Here is an 18,914-nt window from a genome sequence, read left to right as displayed (position 1 = left end):
AAACCTGCAATTACAGCCAAAAAAAGGAAAAATAAATAGCTTTTTTTTTTTCTTTCTTTTTTTTTTTCCTTTTTTCTCTTTTCCAAACTCTGAACGAAGGCTGGGGGAGGGGGGGCTGGTGCCTGCTCTCATCCTGCCCCTGTTTGCTCAAAGGGGGGGGCGGTCAGGCAGGCTCAGGGTGAAATTCGGAGGGTTTTTTGGGGGGTTCCCAACAAATTCAGGCTCAAAAGTCTCCTGCCACGGGAAGGGAGGGGCTGGAAGAGCTGAAATGCTCAAATTTGGGGTTTTGGGGATATTTTTGGGGCTCTCCTAACAGCCCGGTGGCTGAAATTTTGGGTACAGACTAAAATAAATACGATAAACAAAATAAATAAATTAAATAAATTAATTAAATAGGGGGGGCGTTAAGCAGCCGAACTGGAACGGGATTTGTTAAAGAGGAGCAAAAAGAAGGAAAAAAATAAAGAAATTGGGAAAAATATTAAAAAGCAGCAGCTGCTTCAGGGGGGGACAGGCAGGAGGCGAGGGAAATAAATGGAGGTTGGGGGTTGGTGCCCAGCACCAAACTGGGAACGGGGTGGTTCGTCCCAGTGCTCCCCAGTAAGGCTGAAAGCAGAGCGGAGTCTGGAGCCTCTCCGTGGCCCAAAACCCCCCTTTTTCACCCCAAAACCAGAAACTCCCCCAAAACGAGCGCCGTGAGCGCAACGACGGAAAGGAACGGACGAAACCAGCAGCGTGGGGAAAAAAAAACACAAAACCGCCCCAAAACCAAACCCTGAAGCCCCTTTTGGGGTCGGAGGGGGGGCTCAGAGGAAGAAGAGCCTGTCGCAGAGCTGGGGGGCCGGCTCGTGGTGCAGCACCTGCCCCGCCAGGAACGCCAGCTTGTGCGCGTACTTGCAGGGCGCCGGCACGCGGATGGTGCCCGGCCAGTTCCAGTAGAGGTGACACAGCTTGAAGGTCAGCCTGGGGAGGGCAAGGAGGACGCGTCGGTGCTCGTTTAGCTTTTTTTTTTTCCCCTTTTTTCCCCTTTTTTCCCCCAAAAGCAGCCCTGCACCAAGAGGCAAGGAGGGGTGCCGCCAAGCCGTGCCGGGTGGCCGCTCTGCGCCGTTTCGCCCGAGCGCACGGGTGCGAGGTCGGGCTTTGCCAGCTCCTGATTGCGTTAATTACACGCCTGCTGCTTGGGCACTTCTGAAACCACGGCAGCTCCCTCCCAACGCCACCCCAGGCAGGTTTTTACCCCCATTTATAACTCATTTCTTGCCCGGAGGTGAAGCAAAACGGCTCCAAACCTCCTCCTCGCCCCCTCGCCGCCCATCGCACCAAATGGCATTAAGGGCAGCCCCAGCCAGGCCCTCGCTGCCTTCCCACGGGATTTTTTCCCCAAAATCCTTGGTTTTGGCTGCGGGAATCCCATCCTTACCTCTGCAGGTGCTCGGGGCTGAGGTTGGCCGTGTTGAGCACGCAGACGTAGCGCGTGGGGACGCTGCAGCCCTGGCGGGCGCGGTGAGCCAGCAGGTAGAAATCCTGCCTGCAAGGGGAGAAAAATAAAAAAATAAATAAAAAAAATTAAAAAAAGCTCTGTGAGAGGCAGAACCATCCCAAAACGCCCGGCACGGCCCTCCCAGTACTCACCAGTCCGTACTGGTGATGGTGTGGTCGATGACCGTCCCCGCCGGGGGGCACGCCAGCCTCTCCGAGGTGTCGGTGTAGAAGTTGGTGCTGATTTGCTTCTGCACCACCACCACCACCATGCTGGGCTGGTAATTCTCGAAGGTGTCGAAGCATTTCTGCAGCTGGGGGATCTCGTATTTCACCACCGTGTCCAGCTGCCCGTCCGAGACGCCGTCCCGGTACACCACGATCTTCTTGGGCAGGCAGTGGTTCATCTGAGGAGGGGGTGCAGGGGTCACCCCATCGCCCCCAGCACAAGGTGGGGCAGGGGCAGGCGTAAATCCAGCCAAAAATTGGGTGCTCGATGCCCAACCAGCCCCCAGGAGGATGAATTTCTGCCACCCTGCCAGTTCAACCCATTGCCCTCGAGCTGGGTGTAGAGCACCAGCGGTATTCAGCCTCGGCAACCCCATTTCTGAGCAGATTTCCCCCATTTCTTTCCCCATTTCCTAGCAATTTCCCCCATTTCCAGGCAGATTTCCCCTATTTCTTTCCCCATTTCCAAGCAGATTTCCCCATTTCCAAGCAGATTTCCCTATTCCTTTCCCCATTTCCGAGCAGATTTCCCCCATTTCCTAGCAGATTTTGGAGAGGCTGGCAGGGCAGAAAGACGCACCGCCTGCACCAGCACTGCCCACGCGCAGCAACCTCAGCTTTGGGGTTTTTCTCCAGCACTTACAGAGGGACATTAAACACCAAGAGCAGGCAGAGCCCGGCTGCCAAACCCCCCCTGCCCACCACGCAGCCCCGGGAACTGCTCCGATTCCCCCGTTTGCCCCCCCTGGGGACCAGGACGGGGCTCGGTGGCTCAGCACCAAAGCACCAACGTGGCACTCGCCCCGGTGCAAAGCGATCCCGTGGGCAGGTCCGTGCGGCCCCGAGATAAGGAGAGCCTCCTGCAGAGGTCACCTCCAGTCCAAAGGCTGCCCCAAGGCTGTTTGCTCGCTCACATGAATTCAAGTTGGACAATTTGGGGGCGTTTTGGCACCGAAATCCTCGAGGGTTTTTGGGGAGCCCTCACCTCGTGGAAGCACTGCAGGGCATCGGCCAGGCAGAGCCGCAGGCTGTCGGCAATCTCCTGCTGGGGCATCTGGAAAACCACCCTCGAGTACCACTTGGTCAGGACCCTGCGGGCAGCGAGCCAAAATTTGGGGCGGTTGTGCCACCACCCAGCCCGGCACGGGGGCACGGAGCCTTTTTTCCCCAGCCCGAGCCGGTGCCGAGGGATTTGGCACCGCCGGTGCCGAGGGATTTGGCACCACCGGTGCCACGCTATTTATTTTTCCCCCCTCCAGGGAAGGAAAAAAGGTGCTGGGGGTGAGGGCACCACGTACTGGTTGACGCTGGCGACGAAGCCGATGACGGAGCGCGTCCCCCTGCCGTGGCTGACGTCCATCCCGATGACCATCAGCTGCTTCTGGGGGGGGAATAATTAAAAAAAAAAATCAGGCACGAGCACTGCGCCTCGCTTTTGGGGTCTGCCTGAGCTCCAACCCCAAGCTGAATGCACAAAACGCGCCAGGCCAGCTCCGGGGATGGTTTATCCGCGTTCCCCGAGGGAATCCCATCCCCTCGCCCTACACAAAGGCATCGGGGAGGGCCTGAATGCCCCTTTCACTCCAGGGAACAAGGGAGCTGCTGTGCACGCACGTGCCAGGCAGGCGAAACACAGCCCAGGCGCACGCCCCCGCTGCCTGCACGCCTCTTGCACGCTCCCCACGCACACCCAGGGTCCCCCCCCCGGCACCGCCGTGCGCCTCACCAGGGGGACGTCGATCCCCCAGAGCTCGCCCCCCAGCTTGCAGTTGATCTGCAGCAAAACTTTCTGGACGATGCTCCTCAGCTTGCTGGACTGGCCCGTCAGGGACTGCACGTTGATGACCTGCAAAAAGAGGAGGAAAGGGGGGGAAAAAAAAGAAAAAAAGAGGTTGGAGGAGCCACCCCGGGGGCTGGGGCTGCTTCGTCCTGCACCCACCTGCGAGGGCACCGGGGTCTGCACGCAGCACAGCTTCTTGATGGCGCTGTACAAATCCTCCTTGCTCTTGGTGGTGATGCAGAGCAGCAGCTGCACCTTGTCCTGCAGCGGGGCACAGCGCGGGGAGCGCCCTGAGCACCACCCCCCAGGGACCCCCCCCTTCTTCCAGGGGCTCCCCAACCTTTTGCGGACCCCCAGGGTCCCACCTCGCTGCCCAAAAGGCCTCGGATGGTCCTGACGTAGGTCTCGATGCGGTCGTCCTTCAGCTCCACCAGGGCTGGGGCGTTGACGTGCATGCCGATGGGGCCGCAGACGCTTTTCATGGCAGCCACCAGCTCCTTCATCAGGTCCTGCAGGCGCCGCGGGTAGACGAGCAGCCAGTAGTTCATGGCAACCTACAGGAGAGGCAGGGATCCCAAAACGTGGCCCTGGCCTCTCCCACGGGGAATTTGGGGATGGGGAGAGCATCCCCTGGGCACTCCTGTAGCCGACAAGGAGGAGGAGGAGGAGGGAGAGCAGCTGCTCCATCCAACCTCCTCCAAAAAAAAAATAAAATAAAAAAAGAGGCCAGGAGGCAAAGCCAAGGAAAACAAGCCGAGGTTTTCAGCTGGAACGCGGCGCCGTGTCCAGACAGGCAGGGAGCAGCGGGGTGCCAGCACCACGAGGACCCAGCCCAGCTCCCAAAACAAAAGCCGGGCTGTTCCGCGGGGCGCGTGCGCTCACCGTGGAGATGGAGGCCTCCCGAGACACCTCCTTGCTCCAGCTCAGGTCCTCGGCGGGGAAGAAGGAGCTGTGCCTCAGGTTGATCCTCTCCGTGGGCAGGACGCGGCCCTGGGTCTGGGGGGGAGCAGAAAACAACGGGGGCAGCTCCGGGGGGTGCTCCGGGGGGTGCCCGGCACCGTGCCGCTCGCCCTGGCCGCGGGGAAGCCCTTACCCTGTGGATGTCCTGGGCCAGGACCAGACCCCAGCGCATGAGCTCGTGCGAGGCCTCCTGGCTCTCCTGGATGCGGCGCAGGAGGCTGCAGAGGCACTCGTAGTGCTGCTGGGGGCTCTGCAGCATCTCACGCATCACGTCCTGCGGGCACGAGGTGGTAAAGCTGGGGGTCACGGCGCTGTGCCCACCGCCCCGTGTGAGATCGGGGTCCGATTCCCCTTCCCCGAGGCTGACCTTCAGCATCCGGGTGTCCTTCTTGATCTCCGTGATGCCGGTCAGGAAGGTGAGCTCTGGAACCAGCAGGATCATCTCCACCTGGGGCTGTAGGAGAGTGCCAGGCTGTGCCACGGGGCAGGGACACGTTCCCAGCTCCCTGCCCAAATCCCCGTGTGCCAGGCTCACCTTCCTCCCCGGCATCCTCTTCTCCTTGGGTCTGTGAACGAGCAGCGGCTGGTCCAGCTCCCTCACCGTGATCCCGTACGTTTTGCTAAAGGAAAAAAACACCAAAAATAATAAAAATAATTATAAAAAAGTTTCCTTGCTGCTCACCAAACCCAGGAAAACCACCTCGCCACCCCAAGGCGGCGCGCCCCGAGGCTCCCCACCTGTAGTAGTCCACGAAGGTGATCTCCTCGCCGCTGGCCAGCGTGAAGCTGTCCCGGGGGGTCCTGTCCCAGTCGATGTCGTCGATGCGGTAGGTGCGGTTGTTGTAGCGGGTGAGGACCATGCTGCCCACCAGCTGCTTGGTGCACTCGTCCTTGAAGCCGGCGGCGTTCTGCTTGTAGATGGCGTGCCTGCGGCGGGGAGGAGCAGGAGCCCCGGTGCCGTGCGCTCAGAAACAAGCCACGGGGAGCCAGCCGGGGGCTCGCGGCTCCTGGGAAGCTGTTTTTTTCCCTCCCCCTTTATTTTATTTTTTTGTTCTCTTACATGGAAGCCAGGACGGAGTCGCTGCGGATCACCTTGTGCACCGTGTCCACCTGGAGGAAGAGCCCGCCGTCCCTCCGGCGGATGCTGACCGAGTACCCCGGCCAAACCTGCAGCCTGCGCCCAGGGGAAGCAGCACAGCAGCACCCGGGTTACACCCCGAGCAGAGCCAGAGGCCGTGCTGCTGGCCATAGACTGCTCAAACACACACACACACAAATAATTTCCCAGCTGGCTGCCAGCTCTCAGTTAATAACCCCTGAAAGCGGCGCTCTGAGGTCACGCTCGCCAGAGCTGGCCAAGAGCAGGGTCAGAGCTGCCCTGAAAAGGCTCCCGGCTTCCCAGCCACGTGCTGCCGCAGCAGAGCTGTCTGCAGGGCTGTATGGACGGGTGTGAGACCCCCCAAAAAAATTCCCACAGCCCCGACCCAAGGATGCTCCTCAGGAGCCCTCGGCACCATGTCCAGGGTGGTGTTTCTCTCTAGGGACAGGGACGTCCCCAAATCAGCATGAAATCCCCCAAAAAACGTGTCCAGCACCCACCTGTAATGCTGTAACATGCTGGCCTGGGAAGGATCAAAGAAGTTTCTCCCCACCAGCTTCATGTCCAAGATCCTCATCACCCTAAAAAGGGGGAAATGAGGCAATTTTGGGCCACGGGGGCTGGCTGGGGCTCGAGGAGCGCGGCCGCCTGGCCTCACCTGCGGAACACCACGTTGTAGAAGGGGATGCAGAGGTCGGAGCTGGGCTCCAGGACCTTGGTGAGCTGGATGGTGACGCTGACCTCCTCCCCGTCCACCCTCCTCTGAGCCTTCAGGCTGACCGGCTGCGGGGCGAGAGGACGCTTAGAGGGGGGCCAGGAGGGATGCTCAGCGACCCAAGACAAGGGTTGGAGGTTGGGGACATCCCCGAGCCTAAAATTTGGGGGAAAACAGCCTCCTGGGGTGCGCAACAGCTCCGGAATGATACCTGAGGCAGCAGGATGGGCAGGTAGAGGACGGAGCCATCGAAGGCGGTCACGTCTCCGGTCACCGAGCGCTGCTCCTTCAGCATGCCGAAACGCGTGCTCCTGCACTCCACCTCGGGGCTGCGGACACGGGGAGGCAGCACTGCACCACCCAGCCTCTGCTCGCCTTCCCCGGCCTCTTCCCTCACCCTCTGCCTCCTGCCAGGGTTTTGGGAACCCGGCGAGGGGAGAAAAAACGGAGCCAACCCTCAGCGGCGCTCCCTGCCCGTGCGCCGTGGCCGCGCCGGCCGCTCCATCTAGCGGTGGGGATAGCCGGGTGTCCCTGGGGGGGGGTGGCTGCTAATTAACCGTGGCTTTTAATTAATTATCCCCACCATGAGTGCTGCTACCTGAAGGTAACGTGGTACTGGTAGACGGCCTCGTTCTGGCAGTGGATCCGCACCGAGTTCAGCCCCACGGGCACCGCCGTGCCCCTCGCCGCCGGCTTCGCTCCGGGTGCCCTAGGAGAGAGGAGGGCGCAGAGGCAGGAGGGGGAGCGAGGTCCTTGGGGGGGTGGGGGGGAGGTTGCCCCCCAGGGGGGCTCCACGCCAGTCACTTACTGTCTGCTGGTGGCCGGGGGGGGCTCCGGAGAGGACAAGGGGCCGGGTGGGCCCAGGCTGGGCTTGGCGAGGGGCAGCGGGGTGGCTCTGCCAGGGGGGGCAGCGGGTGGTGCATCCCCTCTGCCTCGGTAAAGGATCCTGTGCCGCCCCCCAAAAAATGTGGGGAGAGGCTGAGGGGCGCTGCCACAGCCCCCCCAATTTGATGTACACCCCCCGCAATGAATTTAGAGGCCGAGCACCCAGGCCTCCCGACTCACCGGCCACGCGTGGGCAGCACCAGCTCCCCATCACCAGCACCCACCGCCGGACTGGGCCGGACTGGGGAATCCTCCGCAGCCTTCACCGCGCTGGCAGCACCACGGCCTGCGGGGAAGGAGCGAGGCTGGGGGAGGCTCAGGGAGGCCGGGCAGGCCTCCACCACCCCCAAACCATTAAGGCACGGTGACCTACCAAGGGGTGAACCCCCCGGTTCCAGCGAGGGGCTGGGCTCTGTGCCGAAACCCAGGCTCCAAAAAAGCGAGGAGAGAGACACCGGAGGCACCGCGGAGGCTGGGGGCACCGCGGAGGCTGGGGGCACCGGAGGCTCTCCGGGGAGGCTCGAGGGGCTCCGGGGTCTCCCGGGACTTCGGGGGCTGCCGAGCCCCGGCTGCCCACGAGCCCAGGACGGGATGAGGGCCGAGGTCCCCCTCATGCGGCCGGGGGGGCGGCTGAAAGGCGGCGGCGGGGGCTCCATGGCGAGGCCGCCCCCGGCCGAGGCGAGGCCGCCCCACACGAGGATCAGCCCTCGCGGCGCGCCGGCGCGCCCTGCGCTCGCTTCTCATTGGCCGCGCACCCGCCGAGCCGCCACGCGATTGGTCCGCGCTCGGCGCGCCGGCGCGGAAAGGCCACGCGGAGAGCTCCGGGAAACGGGCGGGGGGTCCGGGCAGGGGGGTAATTGTTGGGGGGGAGGTACGGGGGGCAGTTATAGGGGGCTGGGGGTAAGTAAAGGGGGCTGTGGGTAATTGGAAGGGCAAGTAAAGGGGGCAGGGGGCAACTACATGGGGCAGGGGGCAAGTACACGGGGCAAGTGCAAGGGACTGGGGGCAATTGCAAGGGGTTAGGGGCAAGAACAGGGGGCGGGGGGGCAATTGGAGGGGCAATTACGTGGGGCAGGGGGCAAGTACAGGGGTTATTTGGAAAGGGTATGGGGTAATTGCAAAGGGGCAGTTGAGGGGGGCAAGTACAAGGGGCCAGGGGCAATTCCAGGGGGTAATTGCAAGGGGCTGGGGGCAGTTACATGGGGCAACTTGAGGGGGCAGTTGGACGGGGGCAATTCCATGCGGCAACTATAAAGGGCAGGGGGCAGTTGCACAGGGTGAGCTGGGGGCTGAGGTTGGGGGGGGGGGGACCACACTGAGGACCCCCCCGCAGGAGGAAAGCCATTTTTATTGCATTTCTCCCCAAAAACAAGCATCCCGCCACCCCCAGGGCGCACATAGAGCCCGGGGAGGAGGGACCCCAAATCCCCCACCCCACAAACCCTCTTTTTGTGGGGGCGCAGAGCTGCACCCCCATCCCCGCCGCTGCTCCCTTGCAGGGCGCACAGCACCGAGGTCGGATCCGGCTGCCGAAGACCCCTCTCCACAGCCCTCCGGGGGGGCACTGCAGGCAGGGGGGGGGCACCTTTGGCTCGTCGCCCCCCCCCTGCCATGGGGCTACCGGTGGCGGTGCTCCAGCAGGGCCTCGAAGTCCGGGGAGCAAACCAGCTTGTGCTTGATGTGGCCCAGGACGATCATCTCGCCCGTGCGGCTGTCCCCGATGCCGACCGACACCAGCTCCTTGCCGGGAGGGAGAAGCACCCATGGGTGGCTCAGCGGGGCGGCCAAAACCCTTCTTCAGGTTTAGGGTGGAAAAAGGGGCCGGGGAGGGCTCCTTTTCCCCGTTGTAGGGTGTGGGAATGCTCCAGCGGGGTCCCTGAGGTGCCCCCTTGGGGCGCAGCCCTACAAATCCCATCCCTGATGCCCCCCCAGTACCTGCAGGAAGGAGCAGGGGGTCCCCATGGTCACGTCCAAGGTCACCTTGCCCAGCACCAGCTGCACCTTCCCCGACTTGCGGACCAGCAGCTTCCCCACCTGCCCCTCGGGGAGGTCGGCCAGGGTGCACGTGTTCTCCGCCTGCCTCGCCTCCTGCCACCGAGAAACACCATCACCATGCTGCGCCTCCAAAACCACCCCAAAAACCCCAAAACCACCCCCCAAAAAAACACAAAATCATCGCAAAACCCCCAAAACCACCCCAAAAACCCCCAAAACCACCCCTATCACCTGGCTCTTCTCCTGCTTCACCACCACCACCTGCCCTTCCTCGGTCTGCAGCTCCGTCTTGATGGGTTTGGTGTCCTGGGTGGGCGGCTGGCCGGGCAGCGTGTCGGGCAGCTGTAGGAACAGCAGCTCGTCCTCGGCCGCCAGGCTCAGCCTCTGCAGCAGCTCGGCCACCGGGATGTCCCGCGGGAAACCGGGGGGGGCCCCGTGCGGGTTTGGTGGCACCCGGGGGGTCCTCGTCGCACGGCTCTTCCTTCACTGCCATGGGGTGAGAGGAGCAGGGTGGGCGCAGGGAGAGGGGCAGCGTCCCCATCTCGCCACGCCTGCACCCATGGGACCCCCCCGGTGCACCCACGGGACCCCCAAGCACCTTTGAGGGGGGGATCCGGCTCTGTCTTTTCCTCCTTGGGCAGCCAGGGCTGCACGTCCTCCTGCTCCTCTGCTGCATCCTCCTTGAAGAGCCAGCCCGAGTGGGCGAGGGGCAGCTGCACCGGCTTGTTGCGGATGTCGTTCTTCAGCCCCGGGTCGTCCAGGAACTGCGGGGTGGGGAGAGGGGACGGGAACGGAGCTCAGCGCCAGCCCCAGCACCCTGGGGATGTCCCGTCCCCCTAAAAAAACCCCCCGCTCACGTCGTCCTTCTGCAGCCTGCGCAGGATCTGCTTCGTCTCCTCGTCCGTCTCCCTCTTCTCCTTCTTGATGTTGATGATGTGCGAGGGGCCGAAGTCCGACACGTCCAGCGCCTTGTCCCAGGAGCCCGCTGGGGAGCAGGGAACCCCTTTGGGCTCACCCCACGCCGCCTCGGACCCCCCCCCAAAAAAAAAAAAACCTCCCTGGGGGAAACCTCATCTCCCGCTACCTTTTTTCTTCATCATTTCGGCCGGGCCCTGCTCAAAAATGGAGTGGGACTGGATGACCTCGGGCCGGCCCCGACCCCGGCCGTGCCCATCGCGCTGCCGGTCCCGCTCCCGCTCCTTCTTCTCCTTCTTGACGGTGACATCCTCTCTGGGCCTGGGCACAGGGTGGGGGGGGGCAGATTTACCCTACAGCCCCCCCCTCGGCACCGTGGCTCCCTCTCCGGGCACGTTCGGCACGCCAAACGGGGCCGGGGAAGGCAGGGAAATGCTTACGATGCCACTTACTCTTCCTTGATCTTCCTGCTGATTATGTTGGGGGTGAAGGTTTTCTGCGGGCGAGAGCGGACAAGTCGCGGCACGAGGCAGGAGCCGAGAGAAAGCCACAGAAACCGTGCGGGTGGCGGGGCTGCAGGGCGAGCCCGGGGCTCTCGGCGCGTCCCCAAAAGGTTCCCAAATCGCCCTGCGCCCCCAGGGGTGTCCTGTCCATGTCACGTCCCCAAAAAGTCCCCAAAACGCCGTGCGCCCCCCAAGGGTGCCCTGTCTCCAAAAGGTTCCTAAAGTGCTGTGCGCCCCCAGGGGTGTTCTGTCCCCAAAAGGTCCCCAAAAGGTCCCCCAGAAGGTTCCCCTGAAGGTTCCCAAATCGCCCTGCGCCCCCAGGGGTGTCCTGTCCGTGTCACGTCCCCAAAAAGTCCCCAAAACGCTGTGCGCCCCCAAGGGGTGCCCTGTCTCCAAAAGGTTCCTAAAGTGCTGTGCGCCCCCAGGGGTGTCCTGTCCCCAAAAGGTCCCCAAAAGGACCCCAAAAGGTCCCCAAATTCCTGTGCACATCCGGGGGTGCCTCATCCTCACCACATCCCCAAAAGGTCCCCAAAAGGTCCCCAAACTCCTGTGCACCCCCAGGGGTGCCCCACCCTCGTTGTGTCCCCAAAAGGTTCCCAAAAAGGACCCCAAACTACCATGCACCCTTGGGGGTGCCCTGTCCCTAAAAAGTCCCCAAAAGGTCCCCAAACTCCTGTGCACCCCCAGGGGAGTCCCATCCTTATCACGTCCCCAAAAGATTCCCAAAAAGGTCCCCAAACCTCCATGAGCCCCCAGGGGTGCCCCGTCCCCAACAGGTTCCCAAAAAATTGCCATGCCCCCCAGGGGTGTCCTGTCCCCAAAAGGTCCCCAAACAGTACACCCCTCGGGGAGCCTCATCCCCAAAAGGTCCCCAAACTCCTGTGCACCCCCGGGGGTTCCCCATCCTTTCCACATCCCCAAAACATCCCCAAAAGCTTCCCAAACCTCTGCACCCCACCCCTAAAAGCTCCCCAAACCGCTGTGCGCCCCTGAGGGCGCGCCATCCCCAAAAAGTCCCCTAACTTCTGAGCTCCCCCGGCGGTGCCCTGACCCTAAAAAGCCCCCAAAACCACCGTGGACCCCCGGGAATGCCCCGTCCCCATGTCCCCATCCCCGTGTCCCCGTGCCCGGGAGCGGGATGCCGGGGCGGGACCGGTCGGGTTGCATTGCCAACCCCAACCAGCTCCACCAGAGCCACCCACGTTTTGGGGTGCCCACACCCCTAAAATGCCCACGCTGCTGCCCCCGCGGGGGCGTGTGCACATCCCTCTCCCCCTAAAAATAATTAAAAAAAAAAAGAGATTTTGGGAAACTTGGCACTTGCCTTTTTTACGCCTCCCAAGGTGAGGTCCCGGGAGCGGATGGAGGGCAGGCGGCCGGGGCTGAGGGGGGGGGCCGGGCGCCTCCCCAGCAGCCCCCGTGTCCCCGGGAGCCCCGGCCGCAGGCTGCCCCCTGCGCCCGCGTCCCCCGAGCTGCCCTCTGCCATCCTGAGAGAGGGGATGGATGGGGTGAGCGCACGGAGACCCTGCTGGGGACCCCATAAATGCGCCCCCGATAGGGGCATCCTGCACCCTAAGGTGCTCAGCCCCCCCATGCACCCAAAACAGGGACCCCCTGCATCCCATAAATGAGCCCCCAATAGGGACACCCTGTGCCCCAGGGTGCTCAGCCCCCCCCCATGCACCCCCAGCACCCCATAAATGCGCTCCCAATAGGGGCATCCTGTGCCCCAAGGTGCTCAGCCCCCCCATTCACCCCCTGCACCCCATAAATGCGCCCCCCATAGGGACACCCAGCACCCCAAGGTGTTCAGCCCCCCCCATGCACCTCCTGCACCCCATAAATGCGCCCCCAATAGGGGCCCCCAGCACCCCAAGGTGCTCAGCCCCCCATGCACCCCAAAACAGGGACCCCCACCACCCCATAAATGCACCCCCAATAGGGACACCCTGCACCCCAAGGTGCTCAGCCCCCCCCATGCACCCAAAACAGGGATACCCTGTACCCCAAAAATGTGCCCCCAATAGGGACACCCTGCACCCCAAGGTGCTCAGCCCCCCCCATTCACCCCCTGCACCCCATAAATGCGCCCCCCATAGGGACACCCAGCACCCCAAGGTGCTCAGCCCCCCATGCACCCCCAAAAGGGGCCCCCAGCACCCCATAAATGCGCCCTCAACAGGGACACCCTGCACCCCAAGGTGCTCAGCCCCCCCCATGCACCCCAAAACAGGGGCCCCCTGCACCCCATAAATGCACCCCCAATAGGGACCCCCTGCACCCCCATCCCAGGGTGCTCAGCCCCCCCCATGCACCCCCAATCAGTGACCCCCTGCACCCCCACCCCAGGTGCCCCCCGAAACCCCCCCAAAAAGTTCCTCCAGCACCCCAAGGTGCCCATTCCCCTCCTGCCCCCCCCACCCCAAGGTGCCCCCCCCCCAACCACTGCCCCCCACCCCAGGGTGCTCAGCCCCATACCCTAAGCCCCCCACCCCCCCACCCCAAACCAGGGCCCCCCCATCCACCCCCCACACTCCCCCCCTGCCCCCCACACCCCAAAAATCCCCCCCAAACCCCCAAAATCCCCCCCAAAACCCCCCCCAAACCCAAAAAATCCCCCCAACCCCCCCCCCACCCACCCCAGGGTGCCCCGAGACCCCCCCAAAACGCACCCATTCCCCCCCCCACGCCCCAAAAAGCCCCATCCTGCCCCCAAATCGGGTGCTGAGCCCCCAAAAGGCCCCATCCTGCCCCCCCCACCCCCCCCCGTACCCCAAAATCCGCCCCCCCCCCCTCCACGCCGGCCCTTACCCAGCCCGGGCACCGCCGGCGCTGCCCCCCCCTTCCCTACTGCGCCTGCGCGTCGCGCCGCCTGGCGTCCCCGGCAGGAAGCCGCCGCCGCCATCTTTGTTATGGTCACAACCGGCGGCTATGGGAGCCGCCATCTTTGTGCCTGGCGCTGCCCGGCTGTGCGCTGAAGGCGGCGGCGCCATCTTGGGGGCGGGCAGTGCCCGGCCTTTGGGCTCATAGGGGGCAGTGATGGGGAAAAAGGGGAAGGGGGGGGGAATTTGGGGAGGGGGTCGCTGCCCCCCCCCTCGTTTTACCCTCGCCTCCCAGTGCCTCCCAGTATCCCCCAGTAGCAGCAGGGAGCCAGGGGTGCCCCCCCCACCCTGGGGTCCCCAAATATGGGGGGTGCTGGGGGGCTTTGGGGGGCTATGGGGGGGGGGGCTGCAGACCCCCCCCTAAAATTCCTCACCCCCCCAAAAAAAAAAAAAAGCCAATCCCACACACAAATCACCCCCCACCCCTCTTTTGGACACTACCAGGGGACCACACATATCTTGGGGTGGGCGCAGCCCCCCCAAAAAAAAACCACCCCCAGGGGTGCCCCCAGCCCTATAATGCCCGGGGGGGGGCCGTGCACACCCCCCCACGGCCCTACACACGCGTGTGCCCGCACACGCCCCCCCCTTTTACGTGGGCGCACGCGGGGGGCTCGGCGCCTGACGCTTCGCGGCCCCATTGGTTCCCCCCCCCCCCCATTTTCTCCTCCACGCCGCTTTGATTTATTTTATTATTTTTTTTAATTTTTTTTTTTTCCCATTTCTCTCCTTTTTTTTTTTTTTTTTTTTTTTTTTTTCTCCCTCCCCTCCGTAGGGTGTTTGCTATTTCCGAGCCGCCTGGGAGGATCGGAGGCGCAGAGCAGCCCCAGCTCAGCTCCCGCTCCCCTCCCAGCCCTTTTTGGGGACCCCCCCCCACACCCTTTCCATTTGGACCCCCCCCCCCTTGGCACCTCGCAGCCCCCCCCCAGGCACGGCCAGGTAAGGGCCTCTCCCCCCATCCCCAGCATTTTGGGGTCACGGCGATGCGCGGGCATCCCCCCCCCTCACCGGGCGGTGGGCATTTATCCCTTTGCCCCCCCCCCCAATTTATGATTTTTGGCCCCATGGGGAGGGTTTTGGGGGGGTCCCATGGGGTGGCGGGGGGGTGGCACAGTGGGATCGCCGTGGGGATGCGGGGGCAAGCGGAGCGCAAAGAGAAAGGGGGTGGGAGGGTGGGAGGGGGGGGGCGTGGACGTGGGTGCCCCCCCACGTGGGTGCCGAGGTGGGTGAGGGGGCGTTTTGGGGGGGTTTCGGGGCTGTTTGTGGGCGAGGTGCTGTGGGGTGTGGGTGGGGGCTGGCGGCACGTGCCCCCACCCCGCGGCGCACAGCGGGGCCCCCGCGTCCTCTCCAAAAACGCGCCCAGCACCGTGCCCCAAACCGGGGGGGGGGAAATTTTGGGTGGAATCCTCCCCAAACCACCTTGACGCACCCCTAAATTTACCCTAAAGGTGGTGAGCGGCGGGTGTACATTTTGGGCATTTTTAGGGCAAATCAACATTATTTTTTTGGGGGGGGAAACTGAGGCACGGCGCCGCCGCGGGCGAGGGCAAAGGCGGATCCAGCTTTTCCGGTGCCAGCTTCTTGCGTGCAATTATCCCAAACCCTCCCCTCCCTCCTCTCCCCCCCCCTTGTTTTTCTTCTCCCCACCCGGTGTTGAGCAAACCCCGGACCCACCCGCTGGCGTTCGGCCGGGGCCCCCGCGGCGTCCCGGGGAGCGGCCGGGTTTTTTTTTCCCCCCCCCCCCCCCTTTTTATTTGCTCCCCGCTCCCTATTCCTGGCTTTTTTTGGCTTTTTTTTTTTTTTTTTCGCTCCCCGCTGCCATCTGTGCCACCGTCTCCCCCCCGTGCTCATCAAACGTCCCCCCCCCAACCTCTTTGCTGCCGCCCCCCCCGTTAGGAGCTCGGCCCCCTCCCCAAACCTCGCCGGCCATGGAGCTGCTTTCCACCCCAAAAAACATCGAGATCAACAACATCACCTGCGACTCCTTCCGCATCTCCTGGGCCATGGACAAGGGGGACCTGGAGAGGGTCACCCACTACTTCATCGACCTCAATAAGAAGGAGAACAAGAACTCCAACAAGTTCAAGCACCGGGTGAGCTGGGTTTTGGGGAGGGGGGCTCGGGGGTGCCGGGACCCCGCTCTCCTTCCACCCACGGGAGGGTTTTTTTTTGGGGGGGAGAACCGCGATAAATCCCGCTCCCGTGATGGTTTGGGGTCAAAAATGAATTGTTTGGGAAATGACCCGGCTCCTTCCAGCTGGGATGTGCGGAGGACTGGGATTGGGATCGGGATTGGGACCGGGATTGGGAGCGGGATTGGGACCGGGGTCCCCCCGAGCCCCCGCGGAGGCGCAAGCCGCCCGCGCTCCTCCTCCCTCGGGCTCCGAGTCACTAATTCAGGACGCTTTTAGCAGCGCGGTTGCCACGGTGACGCTATTTAATGTTTAACATTATTTTTTTTTTTGTCTCCTCCCCGATAATAAGCTATTTTTTTTTTTATATCTATATTTTTTATTTTTTTTTTCCCTTTCCCCCCCCCTCTTCGTGTCTCCCGACTTCAGCATCTGCCGTTGCCACAGAAACGGCTCTGCACTGCGGTGCTGCTCGCTGCCCTCTTGGCACAGCCAGCATCCTCCGGGAACGGGGGTCCCCAACACCCTGGGGGGGCTTTCGTTGTGAATTTAGGGAGGGGGACGCAGGGGGGTCACCGGGAAGCGCGGTGGAATTGGGGTTGGGGAGCGAGCAGCCGGGTGGCGAGCGCGGTGCCGCGTCCCCGGCAGCCGCATCGGGGACATTTTGCAGGGACACCGAGGAGGGAGGGAAATAGGGACAAGGTTGTGGGGTGGGGGGGGGCACCCGGGTGACGCTGTCCCCTGTCCCCTCGGCGCAGGACGTCCCCACCAAGCTGGTGGCCAAGGCGGTGCCGCTGCCCATGACGGTGCGGGGGCACTGGTTCCTGAGCCCCCGCACCGAGTACAGCGTGGCGGTGCAGACGGCCGTCAAGCAGAGCGACGGCGAGTACCTGGTGTCCGGCTGGAGCGAGACGGTGGAGTTCTGCACCGGGGGTGAGCACGGACACCATGGGGGGGGGCTCGGAAAAATTTGGGGAGGACGGGGGCGAAGCCGCGAGCTCGCACAAGCTGGGCCGGTCGGAGCGGCAGCTGGCGAGTGGGAGGTTGGCGGCGTGGGAAGCGCGAGCTGCGAGCAGGGCGCAGAGAGAGAGAGGAGAAAGGAGGGGGAAATATGGGTTGGGGGGGGTCGTTTCTTGATGGCTTTTGTCCCCCCCCCCCTCCCCGCGGTGCGTCCCCGCTGCCAGATTACGCCAAGGAGCACCTGGCCCAGCTGCAGGAGAAAGCCGAGCTGATCGCCGGGCGCATGCTGCGCTTCTCCGTCTTCTACCGCAACCAGCACAAGGAGTACTTCCAGCACGTCAGGTACCCCCAAAAAAAAACAAAAAAAAGTCCCCCAAACACCTCGGTACCCCCCCACGAAGGCCGTTATTATCCCGTTATCCCCTTGCCCCTGTGCGTGTGTGTGTGCGTGTGTGCGCCCCCCGCCACCCCAAACCCCGTGCCCCCCTGCAGGATGCACTGCGGGAACGTGATGAAGCCGTCGCTGAAGGACAACAGCGGCAGCCACGGCTCGCCCACCAGCGGGATGCTGCACGGCATCTTCTTCAGCTGCAACACCGAATTCAACACCGGGCAGCCCCCCCAGGACTCCCCCTACGGCCGCTACCGCTTCCAAATCCCGGCGCAGCGCCTCTTCAACCCCAACACCAACCTCTACTTCGCGGACTTCTACTGCATGTACACCGCCTACCACTACGTCGTCCTGGTCCTGGCACCCAAGGGTTCCTCGGGGGATCTCTTCTGCCGGGAGCGCCTGCCCCAGCTGGACATTTCCTCCAACAAGTTCCTGACGTGCTGCGTGGAGGAGGGCGAGCTGGTGTACCGCCATGCCCAGGACAGCATCCTGGAGGTGATTTACACCGAGCCCGTGGACCTCAGCCTCGGCGTGCTGGGGGAAATCAGCGGCCACCAGCTCATGAGCCTCTCCACCGCCAACGCCAAAAAGGACCCCAGCTGCAAGACGTGCAACATCAGCGTGGGGCGTTAAGCGAAAAAAAAGGGGGGGGGGGGCCGGCTGCGGGCAGGGCTGGAGCACGGGGGGCGCACGGGGGGCGCACGGGGAGCGCGGCGCCCACCCCCACCCCCTCTCCAGGGTGCTTCTGCGAAGGACGCTGCTTATGGAGGAGGATGGGGCCGCATGGAGCTGCGGGGGACCCGGCGGCACCCGCTTCTTTTTGGGGAGGGCCCCCCCAGCCGAGCCCCGAGGGAGGGAGCCTTCGTCTCCCGGACTGGCCGACCGTCCTCGTCCTCGTTGGCACGAGCTCTGCCCTCATTTTGGGGAGCCCCCCCCCCCACCTCCCGGCTCTGGGGCTCCCCAGCCCACGCCGCAGCTCCTGGGGAGCCCCAGCCCTGCCTCCCGCCCGCGGGGGGGCCCTGCCCAGCCCAGCCCCACGCTGTCACCCCGCCGGGGAGGGCGGCAGCTCCGGCACGAAGGCTCCAAGCACCCCCGGATTCGAACTGCTCCTTGCTCCCGACAAAAAGCACAAGGGGACCCTGGCCCCTCGCCCGGACCCCCGGACCCGGCTGAGCTCCCCCGTGGGGGTGCTGAGCGCCTCGGGGACTCTCCAGCCGCCTTCACCCTGCAGCCAGAGAAGTGGAACCCTCGCTAAATCAGCCGGGGGATAGGGGGGCTCTGGGTGGGGTGGGGGGGGCGCAGCCGTGATCCGCCTGTCCGCAGTGGTGTCGTGCAGCGCTGTGCCGTGTTCGCTCTGTGCCCCAGCCCTCGCTCTGCCGCCCCAAACCCCGGCCCCACAGCCCGGGAGGCAGCCGGAGGAGCCGGGGGGCCGGTGCTCGGGGTGCGTGGGGGGGAAAATCCGTGCGCCCCCGTCCCCCCCCCCCCACACGCCCCCTATTTGCCGCCCCCACCAAGCATGAGCCGTCGGCAGCATGGCGCTCGCGTGCCGGCCCGCTCCCCGGTCTCTGTGTACCCGATGCACGCTGTAACGGTAGAAGAGAACAACCCCCAGACCCCGAGCAACCCTGTGCTGTGCTGGCGGTGTATCAATAAACTGTGTGCGCTCGCCACGGGGCCGTGTCTCGCCTCTCTGTGCCCGCGGGAAGGGCAGGAGGAAGGGGTGCGGAGAGCCCCGCGCGGCTCCGGGGTGGCACGCGGGGACGGCACCCCGCTGCCCTTGTGCTCGGCACTTTGGGGCACTCCCCCTCTCCAAAATCTTCCAGGAGCTGACGTCCTCGTGCCCATCACAAGCTGAAATTCGCAGCCCCTGCTGCCACCACCCCCCCCCTTGCAGCAAGCACATGACGGCGGGGCGCGCTTTCGGGTTGCCTTCCCGGAGCCGCAGCGCCGAGGCACGAGGGAGCGCGAGGCGGGTGCGGGGGCCGTG

At 64.0% G+C, this 18,914-nt stretch overlaps 4 protein-coding genes across 6 annotated transcripts in view; 1 reads left to right on the top strand and 3 right to left on the bottom strand.

Annotated features, from left to right (window-relative positions):
* The window catches only part of SLC39A14 (solute carrier family 39 member 14), a 30,982-nt gene that overhangs the window by 11,419 nt on the left and 649 nt on the right, over positions 1-18,914 (bottom strand). The gene's annotated exons all lie outside the window — the stretch shown is intronic.
* Positions 669-7,998, bottom strand: PIWIL2 (piwi like RNA-mediated gene silencing 2). Of its 3 annotated transcripts, XM_068662507.1 has the most exons (21): positions 7,520-7,997; positions 7,327-7,432; positions 7,070-7,207; positions 6,860-6,970; positions 6,473-6,590; positions 6,205-6,329; positions 6,047-6,127; positions 5,508-5,621; positions 5,186-5,374; positions 4,983-5,067; positions 4,815-4,901; positions 4,581-4,721; positions 4,370-4,483; positions 3,853-4,041; positions 3,647-3,748; positions 3,434-3,553; positions 3,006-3,088; positions 2,693-2,798; positions 1,633-1,886; positions 1,421-1,528; positions 669-963 (listed from the first exon to the last, which is right to left on the bottom strand). In XM_068662507.1, the coding sequence occupies exons 1-21, from the start codon at positions 7,800-7,802 to the stop codon at positions 807-809; spliced, it is 2,811 nt and encodes a 936-aa protein (XP_068518608.1). In that variant the 5' UTR covers positions 7,803-7,997; the 3' UTR covers positions 669-806. The 3 variants fall into 3 exon arrangements, with proteins under 3 accessions (XP_068518608.1, XP_068518607.1, XP_068518609.1); XM_068662506.1 differs by having other exon boundaries at positions 3,434-3,748; positions 7,520-7,998; XM_068662508.1 differs by lacking the exon at positions 3,647-3,748 and having other exon boundaries at positions 7,520-7,998.
* On the bottom strand, positions 8,623-13,508 carry POLR3D (RNA polymerase III subunit D). The gene is given in 10 exon segments (XM_068662354.1): positions 8,623-8,886; positions 9,082-9,234; positions 9,373-9,598; positions 9,600-9,627; positions 9,740-9,905; positions 9,999-10,126; positions 10,226-10,377; positions 10,509-10,552; positions 11,884-12,046; positions 13,371-13,508. Coding segments are annotated over 10 exon segments (1,317 nt in total). The 5' UTR covers positions 13,505-13,508; the 3' UTR covers positions 8,623-8,763.
* On the top strand, positions 14,225-18,595 carry PHYHIP (phytanoyl-CoA 2-hydroxylase interacting protein). The gene is made up of 5 exons (XM_068662433.1): positions 14,225-14,380; positions 15,338-15,534; positions 16,332-16,506; positions 16,758-16,875; positions 17,026-18,595. The coding sequence occupies exons 2-5, from the start codon at positions 15,370-15,372 to the stop codon at positions 17,558-17,560; spliced, it is 993 nt and encodes a 330-aa protein (XP_068518534.1). The 5' UTR covers positions 14,225-14,380; positions 15,338-15,369; the 3' UTR covers positions 17,561-18,595.

This window comes from Anas acuta, chromosome 27, assembly GCF_963932015.1.
Source record: "Anas acuta chromosome 27, bAnaAcu1.1, whole genome shotgun sequence".
NCBI lineage: Eukaryota > Metazoa > Chordata > Aves > Anseriformes > Anatidae > Anas > Anas acuta.
This window is presented reverse-complemented; position numbering and strand designations above follow the sequence as displayed.

Bases quoted from the DNA above. Each gene is read 5' to 3' on its own strand.
- PIWIL2 (XM_068662506.1), bottom strand. From the start codon at position 7,802: ATGGAGCCCCCGCCGCCGCCTTTCAGCCGCCCCCCCGGCCGCATGAGG. The intron at 6,330-6,472 runs GTATCATTCCGG...CTCGCCCCGCAG, and splicing joins TGCCCATCCTGCTGCCTCAG to CCGGTCAGCCTGAAGGCTCA. The intron at 5,622-6,046 runs GTGGGTGCTGGA...CCCTGGGCGCAG, and splicing joins AGCATGTTACAGCATTACAG to GCTGCAGGTTTGGCCGGGGT.
- PHYHIP (XM_068662433.1), top strand. From the start codon at position 15,370: ATGGAGCTGCTTTCCACCCCAAAAAACATCGAGATCAACAACATCACC. The intron at 16,507-16,757 runs GTGAGCACGGAC...CCCCGCTGCCAG, and splicing joins GGTGGAGTTCTGCACCGGGG to ATTACGCCAAGGAGCACCTG. The intron at 16,876-17,025 runs GTACCCCCAAAA...GCCCCCCTGCAG, and splicing joins GAGTACTTCCAGCACGTCAG to GATGCACTGCGGGAACGTGA.